The 24,245-nt window shown below is 34.9% G+C and overlaps 1 protein-coding gene across 1 annotated transcript in view; it reads right to left on the bottom strand.

Moving 5' to 3' along the window:
• Positions 1-3,381: 3,381 nt before the first annotated feature.
• LOC145580220 (exocyst complex component SEC6-like) overlaps positions 3,382-24,245 on the bottom strand; it is a 36,483-nt gene continuing 15,619 nt past the window's right edge. Inside the window, exons 11-25 of the mRNA XM_081637628.1 lie at positions 23,823-23,867; positions 22,439-22,494; positions 18,703-18,811; positions 17,554-17,694; positions 17,256-17,435; positions 13,976-14,059; positions 13,796-13,882; positions 9,595-9,639; positions 8,458-8,536; positions 5,909-5,978; positions 5,061-5,148; positions 4,846-4,935; positions 4,620-4,736; positions 4,404-4,466; positions 3,382-3,824 (exon numbers count right to left, since the gene is read on the bottom strand). Coding sequence (XP_081493754.1) covers positions 3,693-3,824; positions 4,404-4,466; positions 4,620-4,736; positions 4,846-4,935; positions 5,061-5,148; positions 5,909-5,978; positions 8,458-8,536; positions 9,595-9,639; positions 13,796-13,882; positions 13,976-14,059; positions 17,256-17,435; positions 17,554-17,694; positions 18,703-18,811; positions 22,439-22,494; positions 23,823-23,867 — 1,386 coding nt within the window. The 3' untranslated portion in view covers positions 3,382-3,692. The remainder of the gene's footprint in view (positions 3,825-4,403; positions 4,467-4,619; positions 4,737-4,845; positions 4,936-5,060; positions 5,149-5,908; positions 5,979-8,457; positions 8,537-9,594; positions 9,640-13,795; positions 13,883-13,975; positions 14,060-17,255; positions 17,436-17,553; positions 17,695-18,702; positions 18,812-22,438; positions 22,495-23,822; positions 23,868-24,245) is intronic.

Below are 24,245 nucleotides of genomic sequence, written 5' to 3'. Positions count from 1 at the left end.
CACTAAAGCATGCAAATTTACAGAATTGCCCCTTGATATGCATTTGTTCATGCATATTAAACCTCCCTTTAGACAAGCTTGGAAAGTAGTAACATTGGTGGGAAGGTCACATTTTCTTTTTGTCAAATGGGGACCCTAATTTCCAATGAATGTGGATGCTCTAAGAGACCCATTATTTCAAATATTGGGTTTCTTGAAACAAAGAGACCCAATATTTAATTAATGGATCTCTTATATGAGATCTCTTTGAGAATTTTTGTAGTAGTGTACCACCAGCCGAGGCAAGGTCATCGCCGGAGTTAAAGTAGGTTTTCGTTTGCTTTTCCTGTTTTTTGCTTCTTTTATTTTTATTTTTATTTTTATTTTTACCCCAAACTTTGATTAAGACAAATAATATATTGTTGAAAAAGTGTTGAAAATCTAATTTCCAACGCAATCAGAATTAGGTCAATATTATTTCTAGATCTTAAGATATGGCCGAAATAATGCAAGGGTGTAGGTTTTAGACCGAGTTTAGTATTTTGATCATATCTCCTTTGTTTTAAATCTAGGGCTTATGATATATCATTGGAAAGCTTATTTTTAGGACTATCCTTTAATGTAATATTTGCATAAAAATTAGAAGCACATAAATCGGATTTGCTTGGTTATTTGTTTGCGGTTTTGAGAATACGAAATTGAGTAAAGATTTTTGGATATTGCAGATATTGTTATGTTTCATAATATCGTTGAATTCAAATGAGATTATAATCAATGATCTCTCATAATAATTGCCTAAAATGACAATGTTCAATTATAAAACATGGCATCATATCGTTATTAATCTTATACAGTAAACCCTAACCCTAACTCTAACTCTAAACAATAAACCTCGAACACTAATTCCTAACCCTAAACCCTAATATAGAAATGTGTCAACTAACAATATGGGATTAAGAGCACAAGAACCAACATCACATATATGTCTTAATTAATAAGAATTGGCAAAACCTCCCTAGTTTTTTTTAATACAAAATTCATCATATTGATCACATTGACTCACTTACCAATTTAATCAAACTAAGTCAAACAGAAGATGCAATATTTTATATATTTCTAAAATCAATAACACTATCAAAATTGTTTAACGAACAATCTATCTTTAATGTGATAATCCTCATTTTCAGAAACTTGGAACAAGGGGTCTAAACAAGCCAATTGTGATGATTAATCAATCAAAGCCTTAATCCCATAAGTAGAGTTGGCTACATGAACCAAAAATGATTATTCCATTTAGTCATCAACAAAAATCTTCCTCTCTATCCCTTACAATCCAATACCTCATCCTTCTACAAATCCATATGCTTCATATCCTTCTAACTCCTTCCAACCAAGTCATTTTCGATCTCCCTCTCCCTTGTTTAACCCCTCCATAGTCCCACTCTTCCAATCTTAGTACTAGTGCACCCCCCGGATCTTCGTCTTACATGTCCAAACAAATGCAGACAATTTTCCCTTAGTTTGTTTATAATGCCTACCACCCCTTCTTTCTTTGTGAATAACCTCATTTCTAATTCTATCTGTTAGAGTGATCCCGCACATCCACCTTAACATTCGCATTTCTGTAACCTCTATCTTTCTAATGTGCTGCTTCTTAAAAGCCCAACATTCTATACCATAGAGCAACAGTGATGTTATGGCAGTCTTGTATAATTTTTCCTTTAACTGTAAAGGAATGTTTCGGTCACATAACACTTCCATGGCCGCTCTCCATTTAAGCCAGCCCAACTTAATCCTGTAGGCCACGTTTTCATAAATTCCCAATTGTGATGATGAACCTACATTCATAACAACCATCGTATGGCTCATTTCCTATGTAATAATGCACAACAACAACAGAGATGATTTCATGAGTTTTTTTGAGGTTTAGAGACCCACAAGGGCGGATAATAAAAATAAATATCATCATGATCATCACCACAATTGTCCACGCCTCAGAAAACCCCATTGATTTTAGCAAGAATATCATCATGATCATCACCATATGAACACCCTCTGACCAATAATTTCAGTAACCCAAATACAGAAATTTCCTCTCATTTAATTTTTTTTTTCCTAAAAATACAAATTCATTGTAAAATAGTTTGCCAGCTTGGATAAACTAGATCAATACACTCATTGTAGCAAACGTCTTCAATCATCAACATTCCATCAAAATTTACCCCCATTTTTGCATGACAAGCATCAGCTAACATAAACCACATCTTTAATCAAAACCCCCAAGAAAAGAATTTTCTCTAAAAGAATCAATCTTTACAATTAAATCCCATAAAAAAAAATAAATAGAAAAAAAAAGGAAAATTCTACAATATAACCCGCTACTTTTAGAAATTCTACGTTGTGCCCTTACTTTTTAAAACTTCTATATAGTAACCCGCAAGTTCATTTAGTGACTATATGATAACTTTGCCGTTACCTCACCGTTAATAAATTCCGTTAGTGGAGCCCACTTTCCAATTTTTAATATTTTTTATTGATTTTTGCGCGTTGTAAAATGTTCCGTTTAAGGTTTTGGGGGCTATTTTGGGCTTAGATTTTTGCGCGTTGTAAAATGTTCTGTAAAATTGAGCTTAGATTTGCCAAAAAACAAACGTAAATACCTCGTTTTACATATTAAAATATAAACACGCAAATCGAGACATTTCTTAATACGCAAAAAACGAGGTATTTACGTTTCATATTTGCCAATTTAACCTCAATTTGGACCTTTAGTGCCAAAATAACCCCCAAAACCTTTAACGGAACATTTTAGAACACGCAAAAATCAATAAAAAATATTAAAAATTGAAAAGTAGGCCCTACTAATGGAATTTATTAATGGTGAGATAACGGCAAGGTTACTATATAGTCACTAAATGAACTTGCGGGTTACTATATAGAAGTTTTTAAAAGTAAGGGCACAACGTAAAATTTCTAAAAGTTACGGGTTATATTGTAGAATTTCCCAAAAAAAAAATATAAAAAAAAATAATTAAAAAAAAAAGTTAATAATAATCCCATAAAAAATCAAAAAAGTACAAAAATATTGAATGTCTAAAGCTTCCTTTTTAATGTAAACCCAAAGGTTACCCAAGGACCTATGTTTTCTAACCTAAGGGACTATGTTTTGAGCCATACTTAATTACGAAGTATTTTTTGGCCGCAATCCAATCATGAGTACTCAAACTGTAAGCAAGAAAAAAGAAAGAAAAATAAAAGTACTCAAATGGTGAAAAATCAGATAACCCTGTCTTATACTTAACTCCAAAAAAAAAATGAGGAAGTATTAATTTATCATAGAATTAGAAATAGTCATACAGTACAACAAAATTAAGATTAACAATAGAATTGCATTGTCTGGAATTGTAAAGCCAAATAGATTAAAAAAAAATAATAAAAATAAAAAAAAATCAATCCAATAAGTTCTTTACAAACAGAAGCTAATTTAATTTTGTCTATTATTGTTGACCTGTAACTTCCAACGTATTACATGAACACTTAACCTATAATACAACCTCAAAAATGAGAAATTACTTATAAAAATGGGGAAGGTGAAAGATACGAAAGAGGGGAATTTCATAAGAAAGAATAATGACAAATTGACAACCTATTGAAAACAACTACGTAATCTGGATGCAAACATCCACATTCTAAACCAGCTATGCAGGTAAGTCCTATGTTAGTTTGCGCCATATGGAGCCCTTTGATGCTTGTAGGCACTTAACTCTGGAGAAAACAAACCCAGCCTTAGGAGGGTTTCCACCAACGAATGAATTCTCGTAAATTTCTTTGCATTCTTGTACAACCTGAACAACAAAAGTGAATTTTAGACATTTGAACTGCAAATAAATAAGGTTTTTGTATTATTTCAAATTCCTATGCAGACTGGTAAGCACTATTTCTGTCTATCAAACTTTCTGAAACATCAGAGATACTAGAGAGACAGAAGTCCCTCTCTGAAAACTTTACAAGAGGTTGACTTTTGCAACAAATTCTTTTCTCCATCAGTAGTGTCTTGAACTAAGAGACAGACAGTAGAAGTTAAAAATGAAATCCAGACCTTTATAATAAACGAGTTCATTGATATTTCTGGTACTATAGATGCAATAGCACATGTAATCATACTTGACCTGATGTAACATTTTGATCTAAAAAAAAAAAAAAAAAAAGGTTTTGACGAACCACTGATAACTTGATGACTCTTCAGAATATATAAGATAAAATTAATGCTTGTAAAGTTGTAAGAGCTATTTAAATCAAAGATATACAGTCTAGCTGCAACACAACAGAAAGCATATTTGGTTTCATTGTTCCCGAAAAAAAACCGAGTTCATATTTCTGCTATTATTTGACGTGTACACTAGGAAATGACAAGGTAGACTTGCCTCTTTAGCATCTTTCCTTGGTATGCCTTCTCGCAAGCTTACAAGCTTCTCAACCACATCAGCCTGCACAGAGAAACGATACAGTTTCATAAACAACGTAGAAATGATGGATAAAATTAGAAGAATCAGTGAGATTTCAGTTATACTAGAATAGCTCTTCCCCATTTTAAAAAAGATAAGGTTTTGGGAAACAATCAAACAAATTAGTAGTCTTACCGGGCAGTCTGGTTGATGTTCTAAGATATTTGTGTATACAAGTGTGAATGTATCAAGACTTTCAGCTGAAGCAAGCTCTCGCAGATCACTTAGTATTCTTACTCTGGATTCTACTTTCTGCAGCACAGATTAAAAAATCACAACTAAGTACAAAGCCTTGATTTCTGAAAATTGTAGAGATCACCAAAAGTATATTGACATTTGGACATTTTGATTAGAAACTTACAGACACGCTGATGTATTCCCTGAAGAAATCCATCAACACTTCTTCATCCAATCTCATTCTCTCAATAGTCTCTTCCTTAATATAATTTTTCTGCAGAAACATGGCAATGGCAAAGCCGTGAGTAAAATATAAATATATATAGTGGGAATTCATGAGACTGATAGGTTAACCAAGTCTACTGGTCATGATTGAGGAATCCACGACTCTGGGACAACCTGTGTCAAAAGATGATCCACATAGACCACTACGGTTTCTTCTAGACAGGCCTCCACAAATCTTCTGAATGATCTTTCTTCAACGTACCTATATTACAGATCCAGGTGTTACAGAGATTATATACTTTAGATAAAGTTGCAATATACATATACCAATGCTGAAGCAAGTTAAGGACTAAACAGAGACAAAACTCAGAAATAATAATCTCTTAATTTTTTTTTTTTTGGGCTTGAGTCAGTAGCACTGTTATGAACACCATAAGAGAGAATGAAATATTTCACTAATTCAGAAAAGTGAGGCACAATTTATGATAGATCAACCACCACAGCACAGCAACAGACGAAGTTATCTTCCATTGGAATGTGCAAGTCTAAATTATGTTAATAATAATTACACCATGTTCTTAAGACCCTCTAGCTCTTTATTATCCTATTCTGTTTTCAGCTGGATTAATGCTTGATTCAGCTTAAAAGTATCAAGCACTGTTCAAATTTTTCAAGGTCTGAGTGTGCCTGACAGCCTAAAGTTAATCAAGATAGATAATCACAAAGCTTCATTAGAAGAAAATGCAACCAAGGACAATTGAATTTACAAGCTTTTAGAAAACAGAATTGGCTTTTACTGCAATGCTATAGAGTGTAACTACAAGCAGTCCAGTTTTTAAAAATCCTGTTCTAATGCTCATGCAAGGAGGTAACCTGATTGTTTTTCTTGAAACTATTAATGTCATGTAGCGTAGTGTCAAGAATGAATGTCAACATAGATAGCAATGTAAAGTAGCTTCATGCAAACTAATCTTTGTTAAGCACAACATATTGGAATTTCTATAAGCAAGAAAAGTACTAACATTTTTATGTCGGCAAAATAATCTCCAAATGTTGCTACCAGGTACTCTGTTACTTGTCCTTCACACCATTCTGAAACAAAGCACATGGTACAAGTTCAGCCAAATATAAAATATTAAACCAAAACATATAAATATTTACAGATTGGAAAAAGAAAAAAAAAAGAACATTGCAACTGACTATCTGAGAATCCTTTTAGTTTGAACATTCAGTGATATTGCAACAGGACATGTTACAAGGTCAAATATAGCAGGAAGATCATATTGATGCTTATCATCTAGAAGAATTATGTTACTATACTAAGGTGTGGGTACTGACCAGTGTCACATGGTACAAAACCTATACAAATACAGATACAGGGTTTTCCAAGTATGGGCAATCAGATATGATAAAGGTAAAAAGAAAGTACTTTGAAAATTGGTAGCAGGGAAGTAAATGAAAAATAAGTAAGCTTAACACTGCTAATTGATTTAGAACCGGAGGGGGGGGGGGGGGGGGGAGGAGGGGAAGTGATGTGTGACCAGAAATCAATTCTGCAAAACGGTAGGGAAAAGGGTACGCAAGAGTAGTTAACAATAGTCATAAGAAGAGCTTGATACTGGTCACCATACGGCTAAGCAAAACTAATAAAAAGGTGGGTTAGTATTGAAAGTTAAGAGAATCCTTTGATGTTAGTATTAACAATTCCCAATGAAATTGCAGCTAACGCATCACCAGCAAGTTAAATGAGGAAGAATTCTATGATCTACATGATTAAAAAAAATTAACAATAATAAAATTAGAGTATAAAAAGTATTTAGTCCACAGAAACAAATACTTCATTTTTTTATTAGATAAAACCTTTCAGTTTTCCCACTTTCCAATGCATATCTTCAACCGTTGAAATCTTTAAATTTTTACTTCCTCAGTTTCGTAATAATTGCAACACTTCCTTATTTGGTCAGGACCCACTATTAATTTTATTAATTCTATTTCCTACTAACCCCACTTTTACAGATAATTTATTATCTCTCTCCTACCAACCCCACTTACACTACTTTTTTTTTTTTTTCTTATCATTTCTCTCGCATACTAACTATACTTTATATTACAAAAAATTTGCCCATTTGCATTGTTGGATTTTCTCAAACTATTTTGATGCCCTGTTCTAATTTTAAAAATGGGCCCTAACATATTTAAATAAAAACTCTTTTTCTACAACATATTGGATTTTCTACAACACATTGGATTTTCTCCCCTCTTTTTCCTTTCTTTTGCCTTTTTCGATCTCCAAAACAACAACAAATGTGGTGGTGGTTTGCGCGGCGACGACGATGGGAGGTATGTGGGTTATGGAGAGGGGCTTAGGAGAGAGAATATAGAGCTGATAGTGAAGGTGGTGCCGTGAAGAAAAGAAGATGGTAACGGAGAGAGAAAATGGAGTTGCGTCCTGGGGTGACGGCAATTGTGGTGGCTGGGTTGTCGTTCGATGAGGAGGGCGATGTTTTCTAGGGAGTGTGTGGTTTTGGGAGGTTGGGTACGGTGATGGTTTGGTGGACAGGGGTGGTGGTTCGGTGGAAAGGGGTGGTGGTTCGGTGGACAAGGGTGGTGGGTTTGAAGGTTTGGAGTTGGGTAGTACAGAACATAAGGCTTTATTAGGAAGGAAGTGTGGTAGTTAAACTTTCCATTTATAGTATAGGTTATCTAATATGACATTTCCTTTTTAGGAATGTTAGTCATCTAAATAGAATCAGAGGAAGTATAAATTAAGACGAGCCTAACAAGACTCCATAAGACTGTTTTTCAACATGAAAAAAATCTCTAAAAATATTGCATAGTGTGAATAGTGTATATTTTAAAGTGTTTCATCTAAATAAAATCGGAGGAAGTGTGTGACATGAGGTGCAGTCGTGCAGATGATTTTAATGCAATATGTAGTTTATAAGTACAATTGAAAGGGAAATTATACATGGCTGCCATAAGACCAATGGAGAGGGAGACCGAAAATGACTTGGTTGGAAGGAGTTAGGAGGGATATGAAGTATATGGATTTGCAAGAGCATGAAGCATTAGATCGTAAGGGATGGAGGAAGATCTCTGTGGATGACTATACGAAATAATCATCTTTGGTTCATGTAGCCGACCCCACATATGGGATTAAGGCTTTGATTGATTGACTGATGTAGTTTATAAGTACAAAAAAGAAGATGAAATGAGCAAGATTGCATGCAGCGGAGAAAGGTACCCAACTTAAAGATTAAGAAAAAGAGATAATAAAACAGTAGCCAGAATATATGAATCACTTCAAACTTCTGTTTTTTTTCAATTATAAAAATATGAAAAAAATAATAAAAAAATAAGAAAAAACACATTGGGATATTTGAGATAGCTATATGAAAACGAAATATTTACAACAGCTATAGACACATATCAGCTACCAACTGGATGTAAAAGGATCCTGTTGTAAGGAAAGTGGGCATTACCTTTACTATAAGAAGTTAAAATTTCATATAAGTCTATGTACAACACTAGAGTCATATAAGAAAGTTAATATTAGGCAAAGGTACTTTACCTTTTTGATAAAGCTTGACCAGCAACTCTTGCACTCCTGGATCTTCAAATATAACAGTAACAGTTTGATGCACACCTTCCTATTAATCATGAGCAGAGTTTAGTATCCATAGTGCTCAAGTGGTAGAATGCATAATTTTACTGAGAAAAATTGGACAAGCTTTTAAATGCATGCTTCCACGGTCAAAAGCGTAGAAGTTAGAAGACTCAAAAAGTCAGGGAGACCAAGAAGTTGCTAAACCTTTATCCAAAAATTAATCCCCCTCACACACACACAGAGGAAAAGGACGTAAACTAAAAAAGGTAATGTGCAAAACAATGGCCAGTAGCTATATTCTACACCAGCAGCTGCCCTTGTTCCGATGAACATCACGCTTAAGCAGGGATCTCAACCCCCTATATATGAATGTACACATAAAATTTTCAGGATAGTCCTATGTAAGGGAAAGATTGACGCAGCATAGCTGTCATTTGCATGTTCAACCATGTATATGTCTACATGTTGAACATGCAAATGACAAGTTATTGAATAGCTTTAGTAACATAGCCAATAAAAAATAACCTAAATGATTATACTGCTTCACTCAACACCTTGTGAATGAGCTAACAACTAGCTTCAACACTAAAGTTGGTCCCTAAATATTAGAATCTAGATTGCATGTTACTCCCTCGGTTCTTATTTGATCTTCCTATTTATTGCAACATTAAACAAGGAAACAAGAGAATTAGTGGAAAGTGGGTCCTGTTTTGACTTTTTGCATAGGAAAGAATGTTATCTAGACAGAATGGTACTATAACTTTTATTAAATAGTATAAGTGGACCTATGTATTGGGGTGAAGAAGGGTAAAAGAGAGAATTTTCTTTTCCACAAAGAATAAAACATAAATTGGAAGATTAAAAAAGATAAAATTTCTTTTTTCTATATGTGCATTGAACATCACCATTTGCCATTCCATTAAGTTAAGTCAGTTCCAAAAAGGTTTTAAGCTATATCTAACAAGGTTTGAAAGCACAATGTGATATTAATTATAAATAACTATGTTACCACATTGGATGCAACTCAACAAGCCGTAATGAGTAACAGCTCAAAAATAAACTTTTTTATGTACCATAAAACCACAAAATGTTCAAGCTTACCTTTGCAACTTCCAAAAAACCTTTGCAAGTATCTTCAAAATTGACCTGTCCACCACAAAGAAAGCCATGTTAACTTGACAATAAAAATATGAAGCCAAATCAATAGGTTCTTTCATAGCACAATTTCTACACAAAAAATGTTTGATAATATCCTTCAATTAGTCAAGAAGCTCCTTAATTTTTCATCTGAAAAATTCAAGACCCAATTTTAATAACAAATTGTACAAATATCATCTAGAAATGCAGTGAGTGCTGCATTACCAAGGCCCTTGCAAATTGTTCCTGATTTATTGAATGCCTATGTAATGGACTGATATTACTCTATGTAATAACAGTACAACGAAGGAGAAAACTCAGAAATTTGAGTAAACAAATTAATGGTTTCTTACAAACGATAATAGTAGGTTTAGCCTACAAAGCTCCAATAGTGACTTGAGGTCACAACTCTCCTAAGGAATCACTCCAAAATTCTGCCTACCTATTTCCTTCCCTTCCCTCTCTATTTATACTAAGGATTATAAACCCTAATAAACTAAAATACCTATACTACCCCTCCAAGCTAGTCTATTACAATAACAGCCCCCTAAACTTCCACCTTATCCTCAAGGTGGTTTATAATCGGCACTTGAAACTCGGCTTGGGCAATAGTGATCTCCAATCCAACTCTTGAAATGGCCAAAACCAAGAGCGAGCTGCAGCGAGAATTTCTGTTCATAGGCATAGCTGAAAGTTACTATGGCAGAAAAATCTAAATAATGTACCAGCTTGTCATGATAGTTGATTGAATTTTGGGCAGAGTTGGTATTTGTTGACTTGGGATTGTAAGGCTGTAAATTGAAATGAATGTTTTGGTTTAACCCTTGGCCAAAGAAATGAGAGTATGTGTTAGGAGGATGACTACAGGCTGATGGTTTTGGGGGCTCAAGGTTAGAAGAATGATAGTAGAAAATTTGGGTTATGAACTTGGATTTCAGAACCAATGTTGGATGAATGGCCCTAAAGTTGACAAGCCCAAAACATGAAGGATAAGGCAAATCTAATTTGTAAGCAACTTGAACAATCCTGTAGTCACCACAAAATGTGATAGATTGGGCTTTAAAAGAGTAAGCCCACTTACTTGGGAATGGTTTAACCCACACTGTATTACACCAAATACCATCAGGTTGCCATCTAAGCCATTCTTTTGTTCCTTTGACAGTAATACCCTTACTATCCCCTTCCAGGTTTTCCTTATTCTCCAAGCTAAGGACAATTTCCACAAAGCTTCTCATACACCCCACTTCTGAAATTTTCAGCACCCAGTACCACCCTTTTTGACCAACAGACCCCCCACCAACAAAAGACATCAGTCCATCTCCGACGAGATCACCACCGCCGGTAAAACCACCAGCGAAATCACCAAGCCTCTGCTGCATGAATTCACCACGACCAACACCACCTCTGCCATGGACGTTCCTGTGCAATCCCCCACCATTTTCTCCGGCGACCCAACAGCCTAGACCACCTGTAGCCCTTTGTTCCTGCACCCCACACACACAACCCGGTCCACCCCCTGACCCACATGCACCAGATCTGCCCTTCACGAAGACACCTCCTTTTATACTTAGGCCACCGATAGTGGTGGTCTTACCACTATCCTCACCCTTTCCTGACCCACCAGATCCTCCTCCGGACCCACTAGCTGCTGACCCGCCTCTCACGAAGTCAACCCCGTCCCTGTTCAGCCTGCTTCTAGTGGTGGCCTTACCACCAAACTCACCTTTTCCGGCTAAGGATCCAAGGCCACCGCCGGACCCACCTCTTCCAGCACCTCCCTTCTCAAATTGTTTTGCTGGTGAACCACCTAAGACCCCAACTAGCTTCTTTCCCGAATTACTTTCCTCGAAATCATTTTGAACACCACCAGTAACCCCATGATGTCCACCACCAAATTTGCCGTCAGCTCCACCTTGACCTCCACCAGCGAATCCATCCCCAAAATCGCCAAGCCTACCACTAGATTTGACTCCTCCAAAACCCTTATCTACGCAATTCAACTCACCGCCAAGGTTTTCCGAACTACCAATTCCCTTATCATCCTCTAATCTAGGGTGTACCTGCTCCTCCACTTCCTCATCTGCATTTTCAATTTCATCTTCCAATTTTGCTTGATAATCTCCTTCCTCCCTATTCATTGGAGAAGAAGCTTTGTTAGTGATTTTGTCCAAATTTCTTTGAACATTTTTGATGATTCTCTTTGTGCTTTCCTCTATCTCCTTTGAGAATTTCTGAGGTGACACCTTCGTTTCCACTTCGATTGATTGTGGCAGAACTGGAGTTGGTTGCTCATGCCAATGCGTTATAGATGACGAGCCGAAACGACTCGCCAACACTCTCTTCAGAACCCGCCACTCCCGTATTGGTAGCCACCTGTGCTCACATTCAAACCACTCCAACGCTTCGCCGCTAAGCCCTATAATGGCAGCCTTCAATTTCACCTCCTCGTCTAACTGGAAAAATTGGAAAGTATCCTCTAGTTGGAGTGCCCAGTTATCCAGATTCCTCCCATTAAACTCAGAAAGTTGAAGCTCACATCGGACTCTTCGTTCGTCATTCAGATGTGAAATTCCACGCTCTCCCTTGCTAGAAATGTATGCGAATCCCTCCTGGATCCAATTTTGCATAAGGTGTGATGCCTCTCTTCTAGCAATAACGAACACCATATTTTTTTCTTTTTTTTTTTTTCATAGTGGTGGTTTCCGGCACCGGACAGCCAGGAACACCACTCTGATACCAAGTGTAATGGACTGATATTACTCAATATAATAACAGTACAACGAAGGAGAAAACTCAGAGTAAACAAATTAATGGTTTCTTATAAACGATAGTAGTAGGTTTAGCCTACAAAGCTCCAGTAGTGACTTGAGGTCACAGCTATCCTAAGGAATCACTCCAAAATTCTGCCTACCTATTTCCTTCCCTTCCCTCTCTATTTATACTAAGGACTATTAACCCTAGTAAACTAAAATACCTATACTAACCCTCCAAGCTAGTCTATTACAGCCTATTCGGAGGGATACAGGACAGAGCAACTTGAAATAAACTAAACTAGTGCAGCTTGAACACCAAATGGAAAAAATTGAACCCAAAATTCATAACTAGACCAAACCCTATTTTATACAGAAATATAAAAAAGATTTGAAGTATGGAACCTCAGGATGTGTTTATCAGCTTAGGACAACCCTATTTGTTTCGAACAACCAGGTTTAGAAGCCACCAATTGATCGGTCATTATAAATGATAAGTAAGGGGAAGTTTGTATAGGGGGTTTCAAGAAAGGGAGAGGGAATCCTAACTCATTTTCTGTTGTTTGGACAGTCGTTATTCTCACACCCTCTACCTTGTTTTCATTTTGGGTTACCCCCTATTAACTCTAAAATGATTCCCCCGTCATCAGCTCCCAGAGGTTTCAATATAACCGACAAGGCTCCAAAGTCTTCTACACAGTGACCACCTTCATCAACTTTGACAACCATCTGTCCCACCAGCATGGTCACGCCCAGCCTTAACCTTCATCCCCAGCAATACTTCAACTGCCACCACCACTAGCAACCATACATCTTCCTCCACTTGTTACAAACATCTGGGTTTCAATACTCCACCAAGCTACCACCTAACATCACCACGCCTCACCTATCATTGTCACATGAAACAGAACAATCAGACAACCAATAGTCCACCATCATCGCAGTAAACTGAACCGGGACACTTCCGTATTTACCAACACTGAAAATTGAAAACCCTATCCATCAACATTGCAAACTACCACCACCACAAATTCAAGGAACAATCATCACAAAATCAACCTCCACAAATATGATGCTGACAATAACTTAAATGGTTGAACTTGGCCAGGAGTGTTCAAGATTTGATGCCTCTGATCAAATTCGACCACAACAAATAGAATCTTGCTGCAGCTGACAATTAAATGGAGACAGAATTTGAAAGAAAATGATCTACACTTCTACAGTGTATGGTGGCGGAGATCATGACAAATTGTTATCTTTTCTCTTTTTTTAGTTTCCTATCCTTCCCTATCCCTAATCCCAACCAAACACCCTCTAAAATTCTACAACATGCTAAAGGAGGAAAACTCACATACAGCTAAGTGACAGATACAGGAAATACAGTACGAATAATATCGACAACAAAGGGGAATCACCTGTTCTGCATAATTTTGAGGCAAAGCCTCTAGAGTGCTGTTGCTGAGCTCCATTGCAAGATCATAACAGCGAAGATTGTTATTGATCTGTTTTGCAGTGTTTGTAAAAAATTATCAATAACATATGAACCTCAAGTAAGTAATATAGGACAGAAAGAGAAAATAGAATGATTCACAAACCATAGCACATAAGGGTTCAAGGCCAATTTCTGATGCAGGTTCTTCAAGCCTCTTCCTTTCAGCTGCTTGAAAATCATTCATTACCTGAAGGAAGCAAATTGATATGACAGATGACTTTAAGGTGACTAATCGACGGTAATTAGTGAAAAAATACTAACGAGTTGATTCCTATTTAAACAAGCACCATGCAAGCAGAAGACAACAATATTGTGCCACAGCCCCATAAACATGAAAGAAAAGAAATCAAAGATTGATATGAAGAACCTACTGATGTTATTACCTCGTGCTTCAATAATGCTTAATTATGATTTTTCTCTTCCCAGAAACTAGAAAAGGAATTTTAATTGTTATACCTATATAATTATTAGCAACACTGAGCTGCAAGTGGTAAGATATTCAGGGCAAGAAATTGTTGTCGATGGAATCATGGGACAAAAATATAGTCAGACTTAAGCGTAATAACATCATATATGCCACCTTGGGAAAATTGCATCTGTATTCAGAAGCGAATTGATAAATTGGACATTTCACCTTATTATTATACTACCTCCATTCCTAAATGACAGTTAAACTTACTGCACTAATAGAGACCAAGGAGGGTAGGAGAGAGTTTAAAAGTGGTAGCGAGAGTTGTAGGCAGGGTTTTTGTAAGAAAAAGTAAGAGACTGTTGTAAGTGGGCTTTGTGTGAGACAAAATTTGACAAATCAAAATTGTATCCAACAAAATCGGATGAAATAAGAAGGTGTAACACAAAAAAGGAACAGAGGTAGTACTATGCGTTGAAAAGCCCTAGTAGGAACTGGCAGGAAGTGGCCATCCTTAAAGGAATATTGCATAGCCATTTTCTTAATGTGTTTTGAGATTCATATTATGTTTGCATTGCAGTGTTATATAACCATATTAAGGTCAATGACCATCTAGAAGCACAGCTACTAGGCTAGCGTTATCACACCACCATAAATTATCCTTACTAAACATCATTTGCAGATGGCAGGTGCACGATTTTCATTATGACAGTAGACAATGTTGCTCAGCAGAATTATTTTATTACACAAAGGGGAAAGAGAGCAACAATGAGAGTTCAATAATATATATTGAGGATGCCTTTCAAGTGACACAAATGATAATCCATCTGCTTCTATTTATTAGACAAAAGGTGTTCATTTAATGCTACAAGTTGTTATGATTCTTTTAATTGTTGATTAGCATTGGAGTTCTCTTCTAATTTTGAAGCTAGACCTGGCAAACTTAACCCATAGCAAACCCTGATTATAGTTATTACACTAATGCAAACTCTATCTGAAATTGACTAAACTCAAAGCAAATTAATCCCAAAGTAAAACAAAATTATTAATTACTCAAATGTGACACAACCCAAACCCAATCTGAACGATCTAGTTGCATCTCTGCCTAAAGTCAACCGGGTGATGGAAATAGACTAATATAAAAAGATATTTTTACTTTATTTCGAAAACTAATTCAAAATTAAATGTCACTTTAAATATAAAAATAGATTATAACTTACTTTCTATAATCAATATGGGTTTGCATTACCAGTTTCAACTAAATTTAACCACTCCCTTTGCCCCTGGATCAATTATTTTCTTCAAAGTTATAGCTACTCCCTCTGTTTACCAAAGTCTTGCACATTTTCCGTTTTCATCTGTTTTTCTAAGTTCTATTCACTTTTACTTTATTCCTTTATAGCAAAATTTTATTCATTACTTATCAACTACAACCCCACTTTGTGGAGTCCAATTATATCAATAAATTTCTTGCACTCTATCTCTCTCCTCTTTAAAGCAAAAGTAGTCACATGTACGGTCTACATTTGCAAACATTGGGTTTACTTGATTTGAAAAGTTCAAATGGTATTTAAAAAGGAACACTGAACATTCAAAAGATATTTCAAGGGGGAGGGGGGAGTAACGGATAGTAATAAACCACCTAATGTTCCAGTAGAACAGGTATAGACTTTACTTAACAATAAAGAAAGTGCTAACTGCTACCCTCCCATTTTGTTAGTTCTTTGCATTTTCTGTTTAAGCCCATTCCCATTATTTCAAATTTCAATCTTTACTTTATTCCATTTATGTTATTTTAAGTGTCCCATGTTGACTTGGCACACATGCCAATGAACTTCGGCCAATAATATCTTTAATTATATCAATAAATATAAATTTTAACAATTAATTATTAGTAATTTATTCATCGAGGCGATTCCAACAACTACCCACAAGACTATTTTTTTCTCATGTACTTTTATTACTTGCTCCACTTTCCTTTTGCGGCGGTATTTTATTACTTACTCCATTTCCTTTTTTTGGAAACTTATAACAATAGTTTATTATTTTCCTATCCACTAGTGGTCCCCTCACATCATATTTTAATATTTTTCATATCCTCTCTCCTCCCCACTTTCACTTTTGCTTTTTTAAATTTTCTTATTCTTCAACCAACCCCACTTCCATCATATTTTATTACTTTTCACTATTCCTCCTAAAACTCAATGCATGGAGAAATAGAGCAAGTAATAAAATACGGAGGGAGTATAAATCACAAATATTGATCAAAGGTCAAGTGAAAAGTGCAAAAAGTCTCAATGGGGCACAAATAAAAACGGAGGGAGTACAATATTACATTATTGGAGCACAATGTATACAAAAGCTCAAGGCGTTTCGAAGCCCATCACAAGTTCCCTGCACCTAAAGCCTTCATTGAAGTGAGACACCTATAATAAACAATAAAAAAAATTCCTAAAAAAAGGTTGTGCCTCAAGGGGTGCCCCTTCGCTGCGCCTCATCAAATTCACTTCGCCTAGACCACAAAAGTGCATTAATCCTAACACCTTGCGCCTCAGCGCGCTTTTTTAAATGCTTGGGAGCCCACCACTCCACCACAGCTTATGCACTTGCATTGTTGGGTGATGATTGACCACTACTTTCCCCATTTGTTTTCCCACCTTCACACACACACACACACTCTCTCTCTCTTACGTGATAGAAAGACCGGTGTGCTGGTTGTACTCTAGCAAGAGTAGCATGGAATGTCAGCCAAGATGGACATGATAATTCCCCGTCCCCCTCCTTCTCAGTTCACCTTAAAAACTAAGAATGTATATAAGATGAGCAGGGCTACAAGAGAAGTACAACGAATCTCTGCTTAGGTGGAAGATCATAAAAGGAAAATTGAAAAATCAAAAAATTCAAATAACACATGGCACATAGCAATTTGACACCTTTATCTTAAATTCAGCAGAGATTGTGCCAATGAACTTGCCTGGATAATGGCCAATGCAATCCTGTACAGCATGACATCAGTACTATTATCACGGACAATTTGCACTTGCTCTCCTAGGATTCTGAACAAATCCACAGCAGCTGGTGTGTACAGTTTCCCCTCTTCTGTTCTCTTTGGAGGTTGTGTCTTGTCAGCCTCCAAAATATTTAAGTACCATTTCTAAAATAAAGAAGCAGAATCAGTGTCCAGCTAGCTGCTGAGGAATAGCAATATAAGAATACACATATAGAAACATATACTAAAAGTGATAACTAACATCAGACCAAAAAGATCTTACTCTTGTTGTAGCTTGCATTCTTTCAACATAAGCATTCATCAAAGGATCCATTGCACCACTCTCAGAGCAAACTTGAGCTAAAGATTCATCCACACCAAGGTCAATCAAATTCTGTTGGTAATCTACCACCCAACTAGTTACCTGGACATAAGCAAATTATAAGCAGATACACGTCAGTCAACCACAAAAGATTTGTGGAAAGCTGATGCAAATACAAAAGCGAACAAATAAGCAAGTTCACAAGTCAAGCTAAGCTATACAAAAAAAGTATGTGAGAAAATGAATGCATTTAGTTACCCCTTCATAACAGTCAAAATCATTTTATTTAGTTTACAAAGTGGCCATTTATTTTTAATATATTACTCCCTCCATTCTTCAAAAGATTGTCCATTTCTCCAGTTAAGTCTACTTTAAAAGGTTGACCATTCATTTATTCAGACTGTCCACTCAATATAATAATGTTAAACTTCTATTTTTTTCATTTCTGTTCATTATAATTTTTATCTCTCTTCCCAAGTGTCCCACTTTATCTATCCATCAATAAAAATAAAAAAATAAAATAAAAATTTTAAAGTTAAAAAAGAATTATAAGAACCACCACTTCAATATTTAATTCTATCTTCACTCAACAATGCCCTGCCAAAAGACAATTCTTAAATCTATTTACCCAGCTAAAATGGGCAATCTAGTTAGTACGGGACTACGGGAGTCAATATCATCAGAAAAATTTGAAAAAGAAACAAAGAACAAAGAAAATGGCAGCTGATGTCCGTTGAGAACTAAGAGGAATTCCATTCCTCCGCACTAAGATATCCTGTTACTGGTCTGATGTTATCATTGTTTCCCTTCACTACTCTTTTATTCACTTTCCTTGATAGGTAAGAATTGGACATGGAATTACAAACAGACCAACATAGACCCATCTAGTCCAAGCTCACAAGGCTGAGGTTGATAAGGTGTCACACTCACGCACAGAATAAGCTTTTGAACTCAAACTGTGCACTGAGCTATGGACCCTATGGTAACAAATGCTTCAAAATTGACTTAACAATACTGACAGAAATCTAACTTTGTCCCATTCTACACCATCAAAGTAATTTGCCATGGAAAGATCTGAAACATTTGGTCTTTTTAGATATAATTAGTTACCTTCAATATTTCAATGTTGGTAAGTTCATTTGCCTTGTCGCTAAGCAATCTAAGCATCTGAACAAATCTCTCTGTGTACAGGTTGACCATCAGTTGGAAAATTTCATATCTGTCATCAGCAAAATAGGAAAAACATAACTAGAAAATGATGATAAAAGTATGCATGCATATCACTTGCGTTAATTAGAATACTCCTAGTAACATTATGCAATAGATAATGTAATACCCCGTATTTTTATGCATTTTTATAAAGTATTTGAGTATTAATAAAATGTATTGTTAAGGGCTCAAGTATTTTAATTAAATATTTTAAAGGGTTAAAGTATTTTAAATATAAGGTTTTATAAAAGTAAAATATATTTTGGGCCAAACGTTAATTAATTATTGGGCAATGTCAATTATTCCTACATACTCTTATTGGAATAACCCATTCCAAAACCCATAACTTAAGCCCTATCCCAAAACTTAAGCCCATATTTTTATAAGCTCGAATTTAACCCTACACTCTCTACTCTATAAATACACCATGAATCCCCGAAAATTTCTCACACAAAAAGATTAGTCTTATTTTCTTTCTCCTTTGTTTTATTAATTTGTGTAAATATAATTATTGATTTATGGGTTTTGATTTTATTGTTTGAAATTAATTTAATTAGTATCAAATTGTATTTTGATGATTAAACTTTATAATTTCAGATTTTATAAATGTCATAATTTTCAGATTTTGTAAATTTTATAACCTAAGGTTTTTAATTATTGAAAATCACAATTTCAGGGTTTTTACGAACAATTGATTTAGGGCTTTTATAGTAATGATGTTTGAAATTTTGGTGATTATAACTACTAATTAGTTTAACTTAATTCCAAATTATTTTGAACACGTAAATTCGTGTTTTAATTTTTAGATTTCCGTTCGTTAATATTAATCCCGTTTTAATCCCGATCAGGTTCTGAACTCATCCGATTTTGATAAAAAAAAAAAAGCAGTGTTTTCCATGTGGAAACAACGTTTTAAAAAAGACTCACTACCTTTGGTAGTGAGCACCACCCTCTCGTGGCCAAATTCAGCCTCTAAATATGATTTTCAGGTAGTTTTTTATTTTTAACGAAGTTTTTTTATGCTTAAAATTTTATCCTTGAGTTTGATTAATAAAATTAATTATGTTTAAAGTTAATTAAGCATAAATATATGTTTTTATTAAAGTTTTAAGAAGTTTTTCATCATATTATAATATTAATTGTTGGTTGTTTTTTTTTTAGGAAGTGATTATTTCCTAGGAGACTTTTAATTGAGTATAAAAGTGATGTGTTGATAAAGTTTTGAAGGGTTTTTAATTAATCTAAAGTGCTGGAAATAGTTTCTAAGTACTACTTTTGATGTTTTATAAAGAGGGTTTAATCACCCATTAAAAAGGGAGATTATTAGGGGTTTTTAAATAATTTTTAGATTTTTATTAAACTTTAAACTTGCTGTAATTTCATGTATAAGAGTATATTTTACGGTTTTTATGAAGAAAATTTAAAGAACTATATATAAGCCTTTAATTTTAACTAAAGGGAAGGTTTTAAAGTGTTGTTTAATTGGATTTTAAAGGTTTTTAAGTAAGATAGTATTGCTGTAAATTTATTAGCTTGGGTATTAATTTAATTCTCGTTGTTTTGTTTTGGAGAGGAGCTTATAGAAGGTGATTTCTAGTGAGTAAAGTGGCATACCAATTCGTTTACTCAAGGTACGTACGAGTTACGAAACCTTGCCTTTAGAAGCATGTTTAGGGATGTATTGCGAACTTAGTATCATGTGTAGAGAAGACTGGGAATGATTGTTTGGTTATACATTGTGATTTCCGTATGATGTGCACTATTTTACTTTGCAAATATTATTTATGCATTAACTTTTCAAGATGCGATTAGAGGCAAAGGTATGTGAATATATGGAATGATTTATTTATTACTCATTCATGATTATTGAAATAGAATGAGTAAATGAAGAATTCAAGTCTTATGAGACGAGGTTAAGGTTTTGGGGGTGCCTTATGCACTCAAGGTGTTTATATATCGAGGTAGTTAAAGGAACCAATAATGAACATTGCTTGTCACTAATTAATCAAGAATTGAATTGGAAATTTGGTGTACTTGATTGAATGGATATTGGATTGATTGTATTGCTTGCATATGAGTCATCACGAAGTCTAAACTTGTAAATCACGCAAAGTGCAAGATGGATGAGCAATAAAACTCTGGATTGGTGCACATCTAGAGTAATGACAATCAGGGGTGGGGTACACGGGGTATTAGCCGTGCACTTTTCTCGAGGTCGTCTGATCTACGAGTCTCTTATTTGAAATACTTTTCAAAACTAAGAGTTAGATGAGATCTCATACTAGCTACGGTCACGGAGTCGTGCCCGTGGTCGTTAGATGTTTTATTGATGTTTCCGAAAGGAGGCATGGGGTTTTCTTTTATTGATGTTCCAAATGGAGCATGGGTTGGGCAACCTTGTCTATTGCTTAATCCAATGAATAAAAATGATGAGTTAACTACTTTTAACTAATGGAGTCTTAGTAAATTAATAGTTGAGTCTACAAATTAATGATGTGTGTTGATTGATTATTAGTAGCATGCTAGGGATTTCTTATTATGTTTCGCAGCTTAATTATATGTACTCAGCTTTGCTGATTGCGTGCTTTGTGTGTCTTTCTTTGGTCATGGCCTTCGTCTTTCAATGACCCTGTGACGATCCAATTTTTACACTTGTAATATTGGGAAGCAGATTAACCACAGGTTCTTACACATGCAGCATCCGTAGCTAGGTGGTGGGATCTTGAGTGGAGTGTTGGTTGCTTTTCTTATTTTTATAGCTGTTTATTTTTGAAGTTATGTAAACTTAATTTCACTTTTATACTACTTCTATTGGTTTGAGTTTTGAATAAGGGCCTTAATGGTTCCAAGTTGTAAAACTTAACTTGGTTTTGGTTATTGGTTTTGAAACTTATTTATAACTGATTTAGTTTTTCGCTGCTAATTTCTGATATAACCTTAACGTTTGAACACGTGGCGGTAGCACGCCAGTAATTCTCTTGAATATTGTTCAGGTTACTTCCAGGTTTAAAGAGAGAATTATTGGGGTGTTACAGATAAACCCAAAGAAAAGCACCAGAAACTTTTAAACTAGGAAATCTAACAAATTGCATGATTTGCTTAGTACTTGGTAGAATGCTCAACCATGTTTTTCACAGACATCTTTTTCTAAGCACCAGAATCTTATTACAAGAAAATTGGTTCATAGTATTCTAATGATTTTTATTCGGCTGCATTTAAGTATCACTCATACTTGAAATAATAGTGCAAACACAAAATTGGAGTCCATGTCATCAACAAATGCTTTGCTTCTATATTCAATTATTAGAAATAACAAATTAAAAGCCAATTGAAGGATTGCATAACACAACAATTTGCAGCTCTAGAATGATCTATTAGTTTTTAAATTTATTTCAATAACAAAATAGGTAAAATCAAATACCTAGAAAATATTAAATTAATCAATAAATAAACTTCTAATAGGCAAAGTTCTATATGAAACCACACCAAAAGCAATTCCTGATCTTAACCCAGTAAGATGGCTATGGAGCAATATTTGATCAATACTAGGCTCTTTTAATACTATTTCCTCATACAAAATAATGAAAGAATAACAGAGATAAAAAACAATTTTAAAATAAATCTAAAGAACACAAACCTTGGTGGAAAACAAGGAGCCACATAGTCATAAATATCTCCAAGCTCTTCTCCAATCTAGTAGTTAAGAAAGAAAACACAAGTATAACATAAGCAAATGAGTAAGAATGCTATTATTCTAGTACTCATTAAATCCAGCTTTAATTTCTTTTCCCAGGTCCCTAGACGAAATTCAATAAGAATAGATGCCAAAAATTAATAATTTGGAAATGGCTACCCATACATAGCGCCAGATCGCCCAGACGAGCAGATGGTTTCCGTATCAGGAAAAATGCTTTGTAGGGTCACAGAAAACAATATTAATTACTAAACTTGAATACATACTACAGTATCTGTGCACTAGGAGTGCAAATTTCTCTTTGTTTCATACTTTCTTTCATTATTTGATTTCTTTGTCTTTCTTACAAGGATGATTAGTTTCTTATTGGGAATAAGTTGTACACTATTCCTTGTGTTTTAGAAAGCCTTGTAGAAAATATGAGAAATCAGCTGGAAAGGTAACTTAACACAGCACCTAATGAAAACGACACGATATGAATAATAGCAATAGAGATTTTTCAGTCTATTTAGTTAAATACGTTCAAAATGATTTACTCTTTCAACTAAATGAATTAGATTATCCTCATATATGAACCAATGTAATAGCCCAGCCCATTAACTAATGAACGCCTTAATCCCATAAGTTGGGCCAGCTACATGAACCAACATGAGGACTTCCCATGAGGTCACCCACCCTAGTACTACTCTCAATCATTGTGGCTCATGTCAAGAGATGTGACAAACTAAATCTTGCAGAATGTTTCATAATTTTAGGTTTCCAACGCAGTATATAAACTAAGAGTGAGGGATTTCCGAGTCAACATCATAGCAGTTAGAAAGATTCAACACATTAAAAAGACAAAGAGCCACAATTTTGATGTACAATGTGAGGACACAAGAAATAGGTCAGAAAAAAGTTTGTTAGTTCCCTTTAAAAGGTTAACAATTTAATGTGATTTAATGATTAACTTTGCTAAATGTATGTGCCATTCATTAGACACAGTAAATATGGGCAAATGGATCACTCTAATCAATCAATTCTATGAACCTGAGATGTATATAGAACAGCATACAGAGTATCGGGAACGAACAAATGAGAACCTACAATTTATCAATGTTTGAACTAGCTTATCTTTCAAGTTTTGAACCTAATATGTAAGAGTGATGAATCTAAAATCAGTAGGGAACATGGCAGTTATACTATGATTAATGGCTACAATTAAACAGCAATGATTTGCCAATTACAAGTATGACATTTACTAGTGATGAACATGTATATTCTGAGTAATAAAATGATGAAGTTACAAGTTTAAACTAAAATAAGAGCAGAAGGGATCTAAACATACCGCACGAGCTTCCTCCAGTGCTGCTTTATGGTCTTCAATAACAAGCTGGCCCATAGACAATAGTTAGAAAGTTCTGTAAGTGAATAACTCTATTTGCTTCCATTAGTTACCAAGAAAAACATGTTTCACATTGCAAATTAAAATGAACAAAGGCCCTTATTCTAAAGAAAGGAGTAATGAACAGTGATCTATTAAGAGATTATTTTAAAACAAGATTGCTAGCAATTATCAAATAGATGTAAATCAAATAAATAAAGCATCTTTCAAAAGAATACAACAGCATGAGTCAAGAAATCATTTTAACCCTACTTGTCCCCTCCCTCAAAAGAAACATGCAACATTGTCAGTGCTTCAACAGCTTGACTGCCTTAACTCCATTATTCCTTTCATCTATATGATACACTGTCAAAGAAAATCGACATA

This window comes from Chenopodium album, chromosome 14 (genome assembly GCF_948465745.1).
Source record: "Chenopodium album chromosome 14, dcCheAlbu1.1, whole genome shotgun sequence".
NCBI classification, from domain to species: Eukaryota; Viridiplantae; Streptophyta; class Magnoliopsida; order Caryophyllales; family Amaranthaceae; genus Chenopodium; species Chenopodium album.
This window is presented reverse-complemented; position numbering and strand designations above follow the sequence as displayed.